Raw genomic sequence first — 18,337 nt, 5'->3', positions numbered from 1 at the left:
ACTGCAGGCCTTAATGCTCAAATCAGTCTTGTTTTTCAAATCCGTTTTGGACTACCGTCTGTCCCAACAGAAAGTTACAAGTGACCAAATCGGACGTGTGTCCGTTCAGACAGCAGTCATTTGCTGACCTGGCTACGCTAATTGTCCTAGTAATGACGGGTGTGTGTGCAGTGGCGTAGGCTGATTGGTGGTGGTGCTCATGCTTAGTTCCTATCACTCAGACATTATGTAGCAGTTAAGGTGACAATGCCTGCCATGGACATTTCCCAGTTGCTTTGAATGGTCAAAATCATAGTGTTCGAACACTTCAAAAACCTCAAAGGACAAGATGATCTAACTTTCAAAACAAGTACGTTTTGGCTAGCCAATATGCTACCTAAGTAGCTGTTTAACTTTCTAGCACATTCAGTCATTTGTAAACAATGAAGTTAGTTAGCGACCACATGTCCTTGTCAAACTATCAACAGAGTAGCTAGCAAACAACAAGATCTGCCAAATAACAATTTAAAAGCAACTTCGGGGCAAATAAATCAGATTTGACAGTTCAGACGAGGAATCAGATGTGTATCGGACTTCAAAACACTTAGGAAGGTGGCTTGAAATATCCGATTCCATGTGCTTTTTGGCTGTTCAGACTGCATGACAAAGAACAGATTCGAATCAGATATGCAATTTTTTTCACTTCCAATCTGAACAAGTCTTAAGAGTCCTTGACACCGTTGCTGACCATCCACCTACCAACCAAAAGACAATAATGCAGACAACACAGCTCAATCAGAGAGTAGTAGATTGTAACTAACAAACAAAGATTTGAAGGTAAAAGCCTTAGAATAGGCCAGGGAATCAAGTTAGCTCTATTTGTTACATTTCTATTTGCATTCTGCAATCTTCTGAATCTTTCAACTCACAGAACACACCCCAGGCCCATGTGAACACAGGTACAACCATTCATGTCGATTGCCTCCTCCAGAATGTCTGAGGAAAAGTTATACGTCATAGTCAAATTCAAGGGAAGGCGTAAACCTGATGGAAACTTGGTTGATGCCTTTAACCAAGTGTTGCTTTTATATTTTTGTTCAGTGTAGAAGTAAACTTGGAGTCACAGGTTAATATATTGTATGGTCCTCCCACTACGACTCAGGAAAGCATGCAGTTTATTAGGCTACAGATGAAATAAGCTATGATGAACTTCACAGGGTGGTGGAAGTGCACGGTGATGCGCTTTATACTCCTTTCCAATAGTAACATGATGATCGATGCTTGGCTGCCGTTTGACAAATCAAAATAATCTAGCTATTTTGTCTATAATCTCATCATGTAGGCTATACCCGCAATGTATCTGCAGGCTGCATCTGCAAGTTGTTGGCTGGAGCGCAACATCCAAGACCAGAGTGGGCACATTCGCTATATAACACGAAACATTTTGTGACAAAACCATCAGTAGAATTGAAAACGAGATGGAAACCCATTAAACTTGTATTTCTATTCAGTAGCCTAGACTGTAAACTCTCCTTCTAGACTGTAAACTCTCCTTCCAGACTCATTTCAAACATCTCCAATCGAAAATCAAATCTAGAGTCGGCTTTCTATTCCGCAACAACGCCTCCTTCACTCACGCCGCCAAACTTACCCTAGTAAAACTGACTATCCTACCGATCCTCGACTTCGGCGATGTCATCTACAAATAGCTTTCAATACTCTACTCAGCAAACTGAATGCAGTTTATCACAGTGCCTGTCATGCAGGTGAACGAGGACCCAAACGCGACTTAACAGAAACAGAGTTTATTAATGTTCAAAACGGAATAACAGAAATCCTCTAGATTGTAGAGGGGAAAACAACTGGAGAAGCGGCCACAGACTGCAGGTCGCTTCGGGTAGGCGCAGGCCGTAGACGACTGAGACACCTGCTCACACGCAGCGTCTGATGAAGGCACAAAACACGACAGGACAGGGTGATACACAATCACGGCAAAAACACGACAGGACAGGGCGAAACGCAATCACAGCATGGTGAATACAATACAAGGAACTGACGGCACAGGAACGGAACACAAAGGAATAAATAGGGACTCTAATCAGGGGAAAGGATCGGGAACAGGTGTGGGAAGACTAAATGATGATTAGGGGAATAGGAACAGCTGGGAGCAGGAACGGAACGATAGAGAGAAGAGAGAGCGAGAGAGTGAGAGAGGGAGGGGGAGAGAAAGGGCTAGAAGGAGGGAAAGAACCAAATAAGACCAGCAGAGGGAAACGAATAGAATGGGAAGCACAGGGACAAGACAAGATAATAAATGACAAACATGACAGTACCCCCACTCACCGAGCGCCTCCTGGCGCTCTCGAGGAGGAACACTGGCGGCAACGGAGGAAATCATAGATCAAACGGTCCAGCACGTCCCGAGAAAGAACCCAACTCCTCTCCTCAGGACCGTAACGAAAAACGATAAAAAGGGAAACTAGGGTACTACTCTAAAAAAAAAAAATGAGAACTAGGGACAGACTGAGACACAGCAAGGGCAGGGACAAGAACAGGAGAGATGCGATGGCAGGGAACAGACTGAGACCCAGCAAGACCAGGAGCAGAAGCAGAAAAAAAAAAATTACCAGACTTCTTCTGCGCGCAGTCTGAACACGAGCCACGAAACGGCGCGTGTCACGCTCCTGAGTCGGCCACCAAAAGCGCTGGCGAATAGACGCAAGAGTGCCTCGAACACCGGGATGACCAGCTAACTTGGCAGAGTGAGCCCACTGAAGAACAGCCAGACGAGTGGAAACAGGAACGAAAAGGAGGTTACTAGGACAAGCGCGCGGCGACGCAGTGTGCGTGAGTGCTTGCTTAACCTGTCTTTCAATTCCCCAGACTGTCAACCCGACAACACGCCCATAAGGAAGAATCCCCTCGGGATCAGTAGAAGCCACAGAAGAACTAAACAGACGGGATAAGGCATCAGGCTTGGTGTTCTTGCTACCCGGACGGTAAGAAATCACAAACTCGAAACGAGCGAAAAACAACGCCCAACGAGCTTGACGGGCATTAAGTCGTTTGGCAGAACGGATGTACTCAAGGTTCTTATGGTCTGTCCAAACGACAAAAGGAACGGTCGCCCCCTCCAACCACTGTCGCCATTCGCCTAGGGCTAAGCGGATGGCGAGCAGTTCACGGTTACCCACATCATAGTTGCGCTCAGATGGCGACAGGCGATGAGAAAAATAAGCGCACGGATGAACCTTATCGTCAGACTGGAAGCGCTGGGATAGAATGGCTCCCACGCCTACCTCTGAAGCGTCAACCTCGACAATGAATTGTCTAGTGACGTCAGGAGTAACGAGGATAGGAGCGGACGTAAAACGTTCTTTTAGAAGATCAAAAGCTCCCTGGGCGGAACCGGACCACTTAAAACACGTCTTGACAGAAGTAAGAGCTGTGAGAGGGGCAGCAACTTGACCGAAATTACGAATGAAACGCCGATAGAAATTAGCGAAACCTAAAAGCGCTGCAACTCGACACGTGACCTTGGAACGGGCCAATCACTGACAGCTTGGACCTTAGCGGAATCCATCTGAATGCCTTCAGCGGAAATAACGGAACCGAGAAAAGTAACGGAGGAGACATGAAAAGAGCACTTCTCAGCCTTTACGTAGAGACAATTCTCTAAAAGGCGCTGTAGAACACGTCGAACGTGCTGAACATGAATCTCGAGTGACGGAGAAAAAATCAGGATATCGTCAAGATAGACAAAAACAAAAATGTTCAGCATGTCTCTCAGAACATCATTAACTAATGCCTGAAAAACAGCTGGCGCATTGGCGAGACCGAACGGCAGAACCCGGTACTCAAAATGCCCTAACGGAGTATTAAACGCCGTTTTCCACTCGTCCCCCTCTCTGATGCGCACGAGATGGTAAGCGTTACGAAGGTCCAACTTAGTAAAGCACCTGGCTCCCTGCAGAATCTCGAAGGCTGATGACATAAGGGGAAGCGGATAACGATTCTTAACCGTTATGTCATTCAGCCCTCGATAATCCACGCAGGGGCGCAGAGTACCGTCCTTCTTCTTAACAAAAAAAACCCCGCCCCGGCCGGAGAGGAAGAAGGCACTATGGTACCGGCGTCAAGAGACACAGACAAATAATCCTCGAGAGCCTTACGTTCGGGAGCCGACAGAGAGTATAGTCTACCTCGAGGAGGCGTGGTCCCTGGAAGGAGATCAATACTACAATCATACGACCGGTGAGGGGGAAGGGAGTTGGCTCGGGACCGACTGAAGACCGTGCGCAGATCATGATATTCCTCCGGCACTCCTGTCAAATCGCCAGGTTCCTCCTGAGAAGTAGGGAGAGAAGAAACGGGAGGGATGGCAGACATTAAACACTTCACATGACAAGAAACGTTCCAGGATAGGATAGAATTACTAGACCAATTAATAGAAGGATTATGACATACTAGCCAGGGATGACCCAAAACAACAGGTGTAAACGGTGAACGGAAAATCAAAAAGAAATAGTCTCACTGTGGTTACCAGATACTGTGAGAGTTAAAGGTAGTGTCTCAAATTTGATACTGGGAAGATGACTACCATCTAAGGCAAACATGGGCGTAGGCTTGTCTAACGGTCTGAAAGGAATGTTATGTTTCCGAACCCATGCTTCGTCCATGAAACAACCCTCAGCCCCAGAGTCAATCAAGGCACTGCATGTAGCACCCGAACCGGTCCAGCGTAGATGGACCGACATAGTAGTACAAGATCTAGATGAAGGGACCTGAGTAGTAGCGCTCACCAGTAGCCCTCCGCTTACTGATGGGCTCTGGCCTCTTACTGGACATGAATTAACAAAATGTCCAGCAACTCCGCAATAGAGGCACAGGCGGTTGGTGATCCTCCGTTCCCTCTCCTTAGTCGAGATGCGAATCCCTCCCAGCTGCATGGGCTCAGTCTCAAAGCCAGAGGAGGGAGATGGTTGCGATGCGGAGCAGGGAAACACCGTTGATGCGAGCTCTCTTCCACGAGCCCGGTGACGAAGATCTACCCGTCGTTCTATGCGGATGGCGAGAGCAATCAAAGAGTCCACATCTGAAGGAACCTCCCGGGAGAGAATCTCATCCTTAACCACTGCGTGGAGTCCCTCCAGAAAACGAGCGAGCAGCGCCGGCTCGTTCCACTCACTAGAGGCAGCAAGAGTGCGAAACTCAATGGAATAATCCGTTATGGACCGTTCACCTTGGCATAAGGAAGCCAGGGCCCTAGAAGCCTCCCCACCAAAAACTGAACGGTCAAAAACCCGAATCATCTCCTCTTTAAAGTTCTGGAATTTGTTAGAGCAATCAGCCCTTGCCTCCCAGATAGCTGTGCCCCATTCTCGAGCCCGGCCAGTAAGGAGTGAAATGACGTAAGCAACTCGAGCTCTCTCTCTAGAGTATGTGTTGGGTTGGAGAGAGAACACAATCTCACACTGCGTGAGAAAGGAGCGGCACTCAGTGGGCTGCCCGGAGTAGCAAGGTGGGTTATTAACCCTAGGTTCTGGAGGCTCGGCAGGCCAGGAAGTAACAGGTGGCACGAGACGTAGACTCTGGAACTGTCCAGAGAGGTCGGAAACCTGAGCGGCCAGGTTCTCCACGGCATGGCGAGCAGCAGACAATTCCTGCTCGTGTCTGCCGAGCATGGCTCCTTGGATCTTGACGGCAGTGTAAACAGCGTCTGAAGTCGCTGGGTCCATTCCTTGGTCAGTTCCTTCTGTCATGCAGGTGAACGAGGACCCAAACGCGACTTAACAGAAACAGAGTTTATTAATGTTCAAAACGGAATAACAGAAATCCTCTAGATTGTAGAGGGGAAAACAACTGGAGAAGCGGCCACAGACTGCAGGTCGCCGGGTAGGCGCAGGCCGTAGACGACTGAGACACCTGCTCACACGCAGCGTCTGATGAAGGCACAAAACACGACAGGACAGGGTGATACACAATCACGGCAAAAACACGACAGGACAGGGCGAAACGCAATCACAGCATGGTGAATACAATACAAGGAACTGACGGCACAGGAACGGAACACAAAGGAATAAATAGGGACTCTAATCAGGGGAAAGGATCGGGAACAGGTGTGGGAAGACTAAATGATGATTAGGGGAATAGGAACAGCTGGGAGCAGGAACGGAACGATAGAGAGAAGAGAGAGCGAGAGAGTGAGAGAGGGAGGGGGAGAGAAAGGGCTAGAAGGAGGGAAAGAACCAAATAAGACCAGCAGAGGGAAACGAATAGAATGGGAAGCACAGGGACAAGACAAGATAATAAATGACAAACATGACAGTGCCATCCGTTTCGTTACTAAAGCACCTTATACCACCCACCACTGCGACCTGTATGCTCTAGTCGGCTGGCCCTCGCTACATATTCGTCGCCAGACCCACTGGCTCCAGGTCATCTACAAGTCCATGCTAGGTAAAGCTCCGCCTTATCTCAGTTCACTGGTCACAATGGCAACACCCACCCGTAGCCCCCGCACCAGCAGGTGTATCTCACTGATCATCCCTAAAGCCATCACCTCATTTGGCCGCCTTTTCTTCCAGTTCTCTGCTGCCTGTGACTGGAACGAATTGCAAAAATCGCTGAAGTTGGAGACTTTTATCTGCCTCACCAACTTCAAACATCTGCTATCTGAGCAGCTAACCAATCGCTGCAGCTGTACATAGTCCATCGGTAAATAGCCCACCCAATTTACCTACCTCATCCCCATACTGTTTATATTTATTTACTTTTCTGCTCTTTTGCACACCAGTATCTCTACCTGCACATGACCATCTGATCATTCATCACTCGTGTTAATCTGCAAAATTGTAATTATCTGCCTACCTCCTCATGCCTTTTGCACACAATGTATATAGACTTTTTTTCTCTTTCTACTGTGTTATTGACTTGGTTATTGTTTACTCCATGTGTAACTCTGTGTTGTTGCCTGTTCACACTGCTATGCTTTATCTTGGCCAGGTCGCAGTTGTAAATGAGAACTTGTTCTCAACTAGCCTACCAGGTTAAATAAAGGTGAAATAAATAAATAAAATAAATGTGCAGTACTTTATCATGCACATCTTTTTATTTGCAACAAGTCAATGTGACCGAAATATCTCTGGTGGGAAATGTACATAATGTTTTTATGCGATTGTTGAATATTCACATGGAAATCTGTTGCTAATTGGATGGAAATGTAGCTATTGTGAACATTTATTTTATTGATTATTGGATAGGCCTATATGGTATGAGCTTAAACTGTCTTATATTCATAATAATGGTAAACCGAGCAGAAGTTCATAACTGTATCCTTAATTCATCTAAATGATGAACTTATTCTCAGGGTAAAAGGAAGCATCAGTTACTGCTGCAACATATTTATCAAGGCTATAGATGAAAATGAACGAACAACACAGTAATATTGGTATGCCTTTATGCTTTTATTACAACAAAAAAATAGGCCTAAAAAAGTGCACAATCAATGAAAGTGAATGAAGTAAATACACTGAATTACATTATACATTATTACATTATATTAAGTTTGTGCTTGTGAACTTAGCACCAACCATATTAAATACTTATTCTAATCTTTGGAAATGGGAAGTCATAGGTTTTGGCCATCTTTGTAAATAAGATTTTGTTCTTAACTGACTTGCCAAGTTAAATAAAAAATAAAATAGGCTACTTCAAAGCACCAAAGACAATTTCATACAAAAACATTTCATTTGGTAGCCAAATGGCTTCAGAGAAAAGCCTATATGGTCTTGTCATTTTCAGCCTTTACAATTCTGTTTTACCATTGTGTTTATGTTTGGTCACCAGCAAATTATGACATGCAAGTGAGAAGAAATCGACATTTAGGCCTAGTTGGCTAATATAGAATACATAGGCTGCATTTACACAGGCAGCCCAATTCTGATATTTTGTTTACCCAATAATGGCTATTTTGACTAATCAGATCAGCTCTGGAAAAGATCTGATGTGATTGGTTAAAAGACCAATTAGTTTAAAAAAGCTCAGAATTGGGCTGCCTGTGTAAACAAAGCTATATTCCTGCTAGTTTATTCTTACAATGTGTGGAGAAAAAAAATACTTTTATATCCAACTTTCCACAAATTGACCAAATGTATTTTTTACAATGTGTGGAGAAAAAAAAATATTTATATCCAACTTTCCTCAAATTAACCAAATTCACATCCTATCTTCCTAATGGTGTGCTGCCATCTAGGATCACATGGTAAAATCACAGAAAGTAGTAGGCTGTATGGCTGTATGGGGACTAGGGAGTGAGCTTCAGAAAATGTATATTTATACCATTTTTACCATAGTTCACACATTGTATAGCCCGTGCCTTCAGTGACAGGTAAAGTTTCTCGTAAATAAACTAGAGGGCTGGTAAATATGTTATTCGGGGTCAGGGATGGCGCCTTCAGCAACGGGAGATCAACGTGTACAGGTCTCCCGGTGCGAAGAGGCTATATTCCTGCTTGCTCCAACTTCCAACTGGACCCGCCAGTCTTCTACATTCTAAATACTGTAGCGTTGGCTCGTGGACAGCAACGCCCTCTCTCTGATCAATCAGGTGCAGCAGCAGCTGATTACTTTTTTCCAACAAAGTCCTCATCAAATGATGTAGCATGACATCATGGCAAGGTCTCGTAGGTCCTCATCAGTCATACAATCTGTAAGGGGAGAATAAATATGTAGGCCTATGAAAAAAAACGATAAATAGTAGGCTTCTTTGCATAGCCACGGGAAGTAAAACAAAATCAGCAGAAAAAAACAGATATATACAGTGCCTTGCTAAAGTATTTTCCTATTTTGTTGCATTACAACCTGTAATGTAAAGGCATTTTATTTTGGATTTCATGTAATGGACAGAAAGAAAATAGTCCAAATTAGTGAAGTGAAAAAAAAAAAACTTGTTAAAAAAAATATTAAAAAACAAAAAACAGAAAAGTGGTGTGTGCATATGTATTCACCCCCTTTGCTATGAAGCCCCTAAATAAGATATGGTGCAACCAATTACCTTCAGAAGTCACATAATTAGTTAAATAAAGTCCAGCTGTGTGCAATCTAAGTGTCACATGATCTCAGTATATACACACACCTGTTCTGAAAGGCCCCAGACTCTGCAACACCACAAAGCAAGGGGCACCACCAAGCAAGTGGCACCATGAAGGCCAAGGAGCTCTCCAAACAGGTCAGGGACAAAGTTGTGGAGAAGTACAGATCAGGGTTGGGTTATAAAAAAATATCTGAAACTTTGAACATCCCACGGAGCACCATTAAATCCCTTATTAAAAAATTGAAAGAATATGGCACCACAACAAACCTGCCAAGAGAGGGCCGCCCACCAAAACTCACAGACTAGGCAAGGAGGGCATTAATGAGTGAGGAAACAAAGAGACCAAAGATAACCCTGAAGGAGCTGGAAAGCTCCACAGATTGGAGTATCTGTCCATAGGATCACTTTAAGCGATACACTCCACAGAGCTGGGCTTTACGGAAGAGTTGCCAGAAAAAAAGCCATTGCTTAAAAAAAAAAAATTAAATAAGGAAACACATTTGGTGTTTTCCAAAAGGCATGTGGGAGACTCCCCAAACAGCTGGTCAGATGAGACTAACATTGAGCGTTTTGGCCACCAAGGAAAACGCTATGTGTGGCACAAACCCAACACCTCTCATCACTCCGAGAACATCATCCCCACAGTGAAGCATGGTGGTGGCAGCATCATGCTGTGGGTGTGTTTTTTCATCGGCAGGGACTGAGAAACTGGTCAGAATTGAAGGAATGATGGATAGCGCTAAATACAGGGAAATTGTCTTGGAATGGCCTAGTCAAAGTCTTGACCTCCATCCAATTGAGAATCTGTGGTATGACTTAAAGATTGCTGTACACCAGTGGAACCCATCCAACTTGAAGAAGCTGGAGCAGTTTTGCCTTGAAGAATGGGCAAAAATCCCAGTGGCTAGATGTGCCAAGCTGTAGCAAAAGGTGGCTCGACAGAGTATTGACTTGGGGGGGTGAAGAGTTATGCATGCTCAATTTCTTTTGTCTTATTTCTTGTTCGTTTGATAATAAAACATATGTTGCATCTTCAAAGTGGTAGGTATGTTGTGTAAATCAAATGATTACAACCCCCCCAAAAAATATATTTTAATTCTAGGTTGTCAGGCAACAAAATAGGAAAAATGCCAAGGGGGGTGAATACTTTCACAAGACACTGTATATCCAGTACCAGTCAAAAGTTTGGACACCTAACCATTCAATGTTTTTTCTTTATTTATACTATTTTCTACATTGTAGAATAAGAGTTTAAACAAACTATGAAATAACACATATGGAATCAATTAGTAACCAAAACAGTGTTAAACAAATCCAAAGATATTTTATATTTGAGATTCTTCAAAGTAGCCACCCTTTGACTTGATGACAGCTTTGCACACTCTTGGCATTCTCTCAACCAGCTTCATGAGGAATGCTTTTACAGTCTTGAAGGACTAAAAATAAAGAAAACCCTGGAATGAGTAGGTGTGTCAACTTTTCACTGGTACTGTATATATTTCACAAAAGTAGTGCACTGGGCCTTTAATAGTCCTGTATTAGCGGACACATACAGACGTCTGCAGCGCAGGCAACCCCGCGTGAAAATGTCATAACAGTAGCCATAGGCTATAAATAGAAACTAATTTAATATGAGTAGTTGTGTTTTATTATTGTGAAAACTAAATTACAGTACTGCAATAGAGTAGAGCAATTTACCCGCTCTCCGTTGATCATTATTCCGAGTTAATTTGCCCCAGACGCGCCTCAGCGAACGGCGGAACCTTCCAACTACGGAACCCGAAGTGGAGTCCCTTTCATCGGCTGAGTTCTCATGAGAAGTCTCATCATCTTCACGATCCTCCTCGTCGTCTGTCATGCTTAGTACGCCAGATGACACCATGCGCTCAAGAATACCTTCGTCTACCCGAAGCGCTGCCCTCACTTTACCCGAGACCGACGTTGTGTACCGGCACAGTGGGCAAACAATTGTCTTGTCCTGCCGCGAACATTCCTTCCTGGATTCCACTTCACATACGGAGGGTCGAGAAAGAGTCACGATACAGCTCTCACAAAAAATGTGCTTACACTGTAACTCACGAGGACACCGACGATCCGTGTTGTAGCTTCTGTAACAAATTCCGCACTCATGTTCTGAACACATTTTTGTTTCTCTTTGGGTGCTGTTTCATTCAACGAGAATGAACTATCTGAATGATGAGACTATGAGGCTACAGTGTGTTTTGATTTTTTATAGGGGGAAGTGCGTGGGAGGTAGGGATCTCACTTGACAGCTTGCCAAACATACTGTTTTAACAGATGACTAATCTTTTAAAATACAGTGATGTCATCAAAGAGAGAGGCAACTCCCACATAGGGTCATCACTTGTTAACTGTTAACAATGCCGCAAAGCCAAGTTAACTACAAAGGCATAAGGTTAGCAGTGTGGTTTGGGTTTACAATCACATTTTAAGAAGGTAAATGGTAGAAATGGGTAGAGTTTAGCCATAATTATGACTTTGTGGCTGTGTTAACTTGTGACAACCCTCACATTGTTGAGCCATAACCCTTCTCCCACTCTTTATCCACACTTACTTTATACTGTATATGTAATACGGTTAGTGGGCCATTCTGCTACAGTTTGGCCATTTTCTGTCTGATATTATCACAAACATTTCCCAGATATAATAGAGAACCATAAATGTAAGACAAAGTGCTTGAGTCGGGGTTTCCTGTCTTGTGAAATACAGTGATTTTGATATTATTCTGCATCAAGCTGGCCCCTGTCTGTGCATCTGTCTGTGCGTCTTTGTCTGTGGGGAGAGAAGAGACCAGGGAAGATATAGTGAAAGTCTTTATAGAATTCAAATCAAATCAAATTTTATTTGTCACATACACATGGTTAGCAGATGTTAATGCGAGTGTAGCGAAATGCTTGTGCTTCTAGTTCCGACAATGCAGTGATAACCAACAAGTAATCTAACTAACAATTCCAAAACTACTGTCTTATACACAGTGTAAGGGGATAAGGAATATGTACATAAGGATATATGAATGAGTGATGGTACAGAGCAGCATACAGTAGATGGTATCGAGTACAGTATATACATATGAGATGAGTCTGTAGACAAAGTAAACAAAGTGGCATAGTTAAAGTGGCTAGTGATACATGTATTACATAAGGATGCAGTCGATGATGTAGAGTACAGTATATACATATGCATATGAGATGAATAATGTAGGGTAAGTAACATTATATTTAACATTTAAATTTAAGTCATTTAGCAGACGCTCTTATCCAGAGCGACTTACAAATTGGATAAGGTAGCATTGTTTAAAGTGGCTAGTGATATATTTACATAATTTCCCATCAATTCCCATTATTAAAGTGGCTGGAGTTGGGTCAGTGTCAATGACAGTGTGTTGGCAGCAGCCACTCAATGTTAGTGGTGGCTGTTTAACAGTCTGATGGCCTTGAGATATAAGCTGTTTTTCAGTCTCTCGGTCCCAGCTTTGATGCACCTGTACTGACCTCGCCTTCTGGATGATAGCGGGGTGAACAGGCGGTGGTTCGGGTGGTTGATGTCCTTGATGATCTTTATGGCCTTCCTGTAACATCGGGTGGTGTAGGTGTCCTGGAGGGCAGGTAGTTTGCCCCCGGTGATGCGTTGTGCAGTCCTCACTACCCTCTGGAGAGCCTTACGGTTGAGGGCGGAGCAGTTGCCGTACCAGGCGGTGATACAGCCCGCCAGGATGCTCTCGATTGTGCATCTGTAGAAGTTTGTGAGTGCATTTGGTGACAAGCCAAATTTTTCAGCCTCCTGAGGTTGAAGAGGCGCTGCTGCGCCTTCTTCACGACGCTGTCAGTGTGAGTGGACCAATTCAGTTTGTCTGTGATGTGTATGCCGAGGAACTTAAAACTTGCTACCCTCTCCACTACTGTTCCATCGATGTGGATAGGGGGGTGTTCCCTCTGCTGTTTCCTGAAGTCCACAATCATCTCCTTAGTTTTGTTGACGTTGAGTGTGAGGTTATTTTCCTGACACCACACTCCGAGGGCCCTCACCTCCCTGTAGGCCGTCTCGTCGTTGTTGGTAATCAAGCCTACCACTGTTGTGTCGTCCGCAAACTTGATGATTGAGTTGGAGGCGTGCGTGGCCACGCAGTCGTGGGTGAACAGGGAGTACAGGAGAGGGCTCAGAACGCACCCTTGTGGGGCCCCCGTGTTGAGGATCAGCGGGGAGATGTTGTTGCCTACCCTCACCACCTGGGGGCGGCCCGTCAGGAAGTCCAGTACCCAGTTGCACAGGGCGGGGTCGAGACCCAGGGTCTCGAGCTTGATGACGAGCTTGGAGGGTACTATGGTGTTGAATGCCGAGCTGTAGTCGATGAACAGCATTCTCACATAGGTATTCCTCTTGTCCAGGTGGGTTAGGGCAGTGTGCAGTGTGGTTGAGATTGCATCGTCTGTGGACCTATTTGGGCGGTAAGCAAATTGGAGTGGGTCTAGGGTGTCAGGTAGGGTGGAGGTGATATGGTCCTTGACTAGTCTCTCAAAGCACTTCATGATGACGGAAGTGAGTGCTACGGGGCGGTAGTCGTTTAGCTCAGTTACCTTAGCTTTCTTGGGAACAGGAACAATGGTGGCCCTCTTGAAGCATGTGGGAACAGCAGACTGGTATAGGGATTGATTGAATATGTCCGTAAACACACCGGCCAGCTGGTCTGCGCATGCTCTGAGGGCGCGGCTGGGGATGCATTGGTAAAATCCCTCTGGGCTTTTTCTTGATGACATCAGACTACTTTGTAACTGCAGCGAACTGGACAGAACAGGACTGAGCCATGACTAGCCTGGTTGCTGTCTCTGTTCAGCTATTACATTAAACTCCTTGCCACTACCTGTCATTTCTCAAAGACAGGAGTGGGGAGTGGAATGTTAGCTAAAAAGACTGATACCCAGACTAAGCCATGACTGCCAGGAGATCAGACTGACACAACTTCCTATGCTATCCCATAGCCTATCTGCTAATACCATAACCCATACATAAACCCACATTAGTCACATTAGTCACGTACGACCCATAAGTCTCACTGTCTACTCTTTATTAGTCACACTGGCTCAGATACCCTTTGATTTCCACCTTATTTGATATGCCCTTGATCATCTTAATACAACTTTGATATTAAACAAGCTGATAGTTAAACCACATGCTCTGCAAGAATATGTTATGAAAACACAACAACAGATACTATTGTATATGTTTCTGTTCGCTGTCTGTAATCCCTCATATGGCTTTTCCCTTCCCAGAAATCCCAGCAGCTTCCTCTTTCTGACACTCCGGGGTGGTGTTGGGTCAAAGACGTGACAACAGTCTTCTGCCTCCACAGGAATCCTCCAGACAAAGCCCTGGACGTATCAGGTGACCCGGGAACTCTTTTCATGGAGATTTCCTCCTCCTCCTACAGTCAAAGCCAAGAGTAACAGGATCTTGGGAAGGATGAGACATCTGAAAGAATCTTGACTGTACTCCTTGATGTGTTGTGTCCTCCGGGAACCATTTTCCTCTGTGCTTAACACCTGTAGATGTACTTACTGTAAAAAGGGATCCTGTATGTAGTTATGTTAAGAACAAAACAGTTTAGAACTTGTACTGAACAGAAAAAGAGGTATTGGGCCAGTTTCCCAGACCCAGATAAAGCCTATTCCTTGACCAGAAAACATTTCAATGGAGATTCTCACAAACTGTACACTTTACTTTCCTTTACATTCTCTTTCTCATTCCCTTTCCTATTTCCAGTTCAACCCATAAAATAACCAAATGACACACTGTTTGACCTTTGTCATGGGAAGTACCTAGATTCCTTCATTTGAAATAACACCCACATGGGTTCATGTCTACTTTGAAAGTGAGTCATCCTATAGTGAGTGAAAGATTGCAACATCCAGTCTTGCGCATACAGTATGATGACTCAATAAGATACGACCTCATGAACTGTCATACATCACCAAACACGCCACCTTGGGTTTCTTCACTGTACCCAGACCAAAAACTGATTGAACGCGCTGCTCAGTTATGTATCGAGCCATGTCATCATGGAATGCTCTGCCACCAGAGGTTAATCAGGCAAAAACCAAGTTTAGCTTTAAAAAATGGATTTAAAAAAACATTGCTTTTCTGAAACATGGCTTTCGGACAAGATACCCCCCATGGCTATTCAACTCAATGGATTCCCTTTCAGTGAGTGGACAGGTCAGTGGAGTTGGGGAAATGAAGAGCGGTCTGCCTCTTCATCAACAACAAATGGTGTGCTGACTAGAGCGTAGTGGAACTCTCGACCCATTATTCACCCGTCTTGGAATACCTGATGGTCCAATACCGAATCTACCTCTCGAGGGAGTTTTCAGCTGTTATCGTGACTGTTGTATACATTTCACCTCAGGACAAGAAAAATAACAATCTGGAACTTAACAAACTGTAAGAGACTATAAACAAGCAGGAAAACTTGCGACGCGGAGGCTGCTTTTCTTGTTGCCGTCGATTTTAATTATTCGTCATTAAGACACGTGATGCCCTATTTTCATCAACACGTCTCCTTCGCCCTCAGGGGCGATAAAGACCACTGTTACTCTACCACAAGCAAGCACACAAGGCCCTCCCTCGTCCCCCATTTGGTAAATTAGATTATGACTCCGTACTCCTGCTTCCTGTTTACAAGCAGAAGTTCAAAACAGGAAGTACCCGTGACTCGCTCCTTTGAGAAATGGTCATCAGAATCAGAGATTGTGCTACAGGACTGCTTTGCTAGAGTTTATTAGAAACTGTTACTCTACCCACAAGCAAGCATACAAGGCCCCCTTCCCCCCCTTTCAGCAAATGATATCATGACTCCGTACTCCTGCTTCCTGTTTACAAGCAGAAGCTAAAACAGGAAGTACCCATGACTCGCTCTGTTGAGAAATGGTCATCAGAATCAGAGATTATGCTACAGGACATCTTTGCTAGGGCTGACTGGAATATGTTCAGAGTCTCTGCTGATAAAATCAACAAGCTTACGACCTTCGTCACCGGCTTCATTAGGAAATGCATCAGGGTGAAGGTTCGCTGCTTTCCCAATCAAAAGCCCTGGATTAAGACCGAGGCTTGCATTAAACTAAAGGACCTGGCTACCGCACCCAGGGCTATCTCAGACAACCCTGAGGCTATGGCTGAGGACAGGGGTCAAAGGAAGACCCAGCCGTGATCTGCCCAATGATACCTCTCTACCAGTTGAAGTCAATACATTTTTATGCACACTTCGACAATAACAACACCGTGCCGTGTGTGAGGGACCCTACCGACCCAGAGGACTGGGTGATCTCGCTCTCCAAGGCCGATGTAAGGTCTTTAATCTGGTCAACATTCGCAAGGCCTCAGGGCCGGACGTTATTCCAGAGTGTGATCTCAGAGCATGCGCAGAACAGCTGACAGGCATATTCACAGTCATTTTCAACCTCTCATTAGCCCAGTCTGTAATCCCCAAGTCTTAAGGTTACCCCCATCATTCCTGTTCCCAAGAACATTATAGCTTCATGAAACAATAACTGCTACCCTGTAGCACTCACACCTGTAATAATGAAGTGCTTTGAAAGGCTGGTTATAGCGTACATCAACTTCATAATCCTAGACACCCTTGCTCTCCACACTGTCCTCACCCACCTAGATAATCACCTTGGACTTACAATGGTCCACACACACACACACACACACACAGTCTGTTGAAAAGGTTCAGCATGGGTCCTCAAATCCTCAATAAGTTTTATAGTTGCACCATCGAGAGCATTTTGACTGGCTGTATCACTGCTACAGAGGGTGGTGCGGACAGCCCAGTACATCACGGGGCCGATCTTCCTACCATCCAGGACCTCTATGTAAAGCAGTATGAAAGGAAGGCCAGGACAATCATTAAAGCCACCAAAGCCATAGACCCATCATACTCAACTCTGGACCTCGAAGCCAGTTCCACACCATTTTTTCATTGTTCCCTCTAATCGGGAACTGATTTAGACCTGGGACACCAGGCGTGTACAATTTATTATCATGTAGAATAGAAAACAAGCAGGCTCCGGACCTCATAGGGTAAGAGTTTGAATACCCCTGCCATAGACTGTTCTCTGCTTCTGCATGGTAAGCGGTACCAGTGCATAAAGTCTGACACAAACAGGCTCCTGAACAGCTTCTATCTCCAAGCTATAAGACTGCTAAATAGCTAACAGAATGGCTACACAGACTATCTAAGCTGACCTTTGTATTACATTTTGCACACTCACAGGACTTTACACACTCACGCACACTGACACTCCAACACGCACATGCTTAATTTGCTCACAAACACATCACATGCACACACATTTATACTGACTCTACAAGCACACACACTGACATACAAATCATCATATCTGTTTATCATATATCTTGATGTTTAGTCAACAACACATTTCACTGCACCTATCTGGTGTATGTGACAATAAACAAGTTCCATGGTCTCTCCTATCATTGCCATGAGGATGACTCAACTACTTTTCTCATTCCCCCCTTCTGACACCCAGGTGGCGACACGCATCTCTGCGTGCCTGGCAGATACCTCAGCTTTGATGTCAGCCCACCACCTCAAGCTCAACCTCGACAAGACGGAGCTGCTCTTCCTCTTGGGGAAGGCCTGCCCGCTCCAAGATCTCTTCATCACAGTCGACAGTTCCACAGTGTCAACCACCCAGAGTGCAAAGAACCTTGGCGTGACTAGGATCTGCAAACATCAAAACAGTGACTCGCTCCTGCAGGTTCATCCGCAGAGGACGACCTTTCCTCACACAGAAGCAGCGCGGGTCCAAATCCAGGCACTCGTCATATCAGGTCTTGCAACTTACCCAGAATGCCGCAGCCTACCTGGTGTTCAACCTTCCTGAGTTCTCCCATGTCACCCCACTCTCCACTGGCTTCCAGTCGAAGCTTGCATCCACTACAATACCATGGTGCTTGCCTATGGAGCAGCAAGGGGAACTGCCCCTCCCGAACTTCAGGTTGTGCTCAAACCCTACATCCCAACCTGAACACACAGTTCACCTCTGGTCTCCCTGCGGGAGGTCAGCTCCCGCTCAGCTCAGTCAAAGCTCTTCTCTGTCCTGGCACCCTAATGGTGTAACCAGCTTCCCCCTGATGCTACGACAGAAGAGTCCCCATCCATCATCCAAAAACGTCTGAAATCCTACCTAGTCAAAGAGTACCTTAAATAAGACATCTCAGTCT

General features: G+C 45.0%; 1 protein-coding gene across 1 annotated transcript; it reads right to left on the bottom strand.

The window, feature by feature from the left end:
- Positions 1–7,430: 7,430 nt before the first annotated feature.
- Positions 7,431–11,356, bottom strand: LOC124014301 (RING finger protein 227-like). The gene is made up of 2 exons (XM_046329128.1): positions 10,772–11,356; positions 7,431–8,687 (listed from the first exon to the last, which is right to left on the bottom strand). Exons 1-2 carry the CDS (start codon positions 11,214–11,216, stop codon positions 8,629–8,631), a joined length of 504 nt encoding a protein of 167 aa, XP_046185084.1. The 5' UTR covers positions 11,217–11,356; the 3' UTR covers positions 7,431–8,628.
- Between the last annotated feature and the right edge of the window lie 6,981 nt (positions 11,357–18,337).

This window comes from Oncorhynchus gorbuscha, linkage group LG25 (assembly GCF_021184085.1).
Source record: "Oncorhynchus gorbuscha isolate QuinsamMale2020 ecotype Even-year linkage group LG25, OgorEven_v1.0, whole genome shotgun sequence".
NCBI lineage: Eukaryota > Metazoa > Chordata > Actinopteri > Salmoniformes > Salmonidae > Oncorhynchus > Oncorhynchus gorbuscha.
The sequence above is the reverse complement of the archived record's forward strand: the minus strand, read 5'-3'. Positions and strand labels throughout refer to the sequence as shown.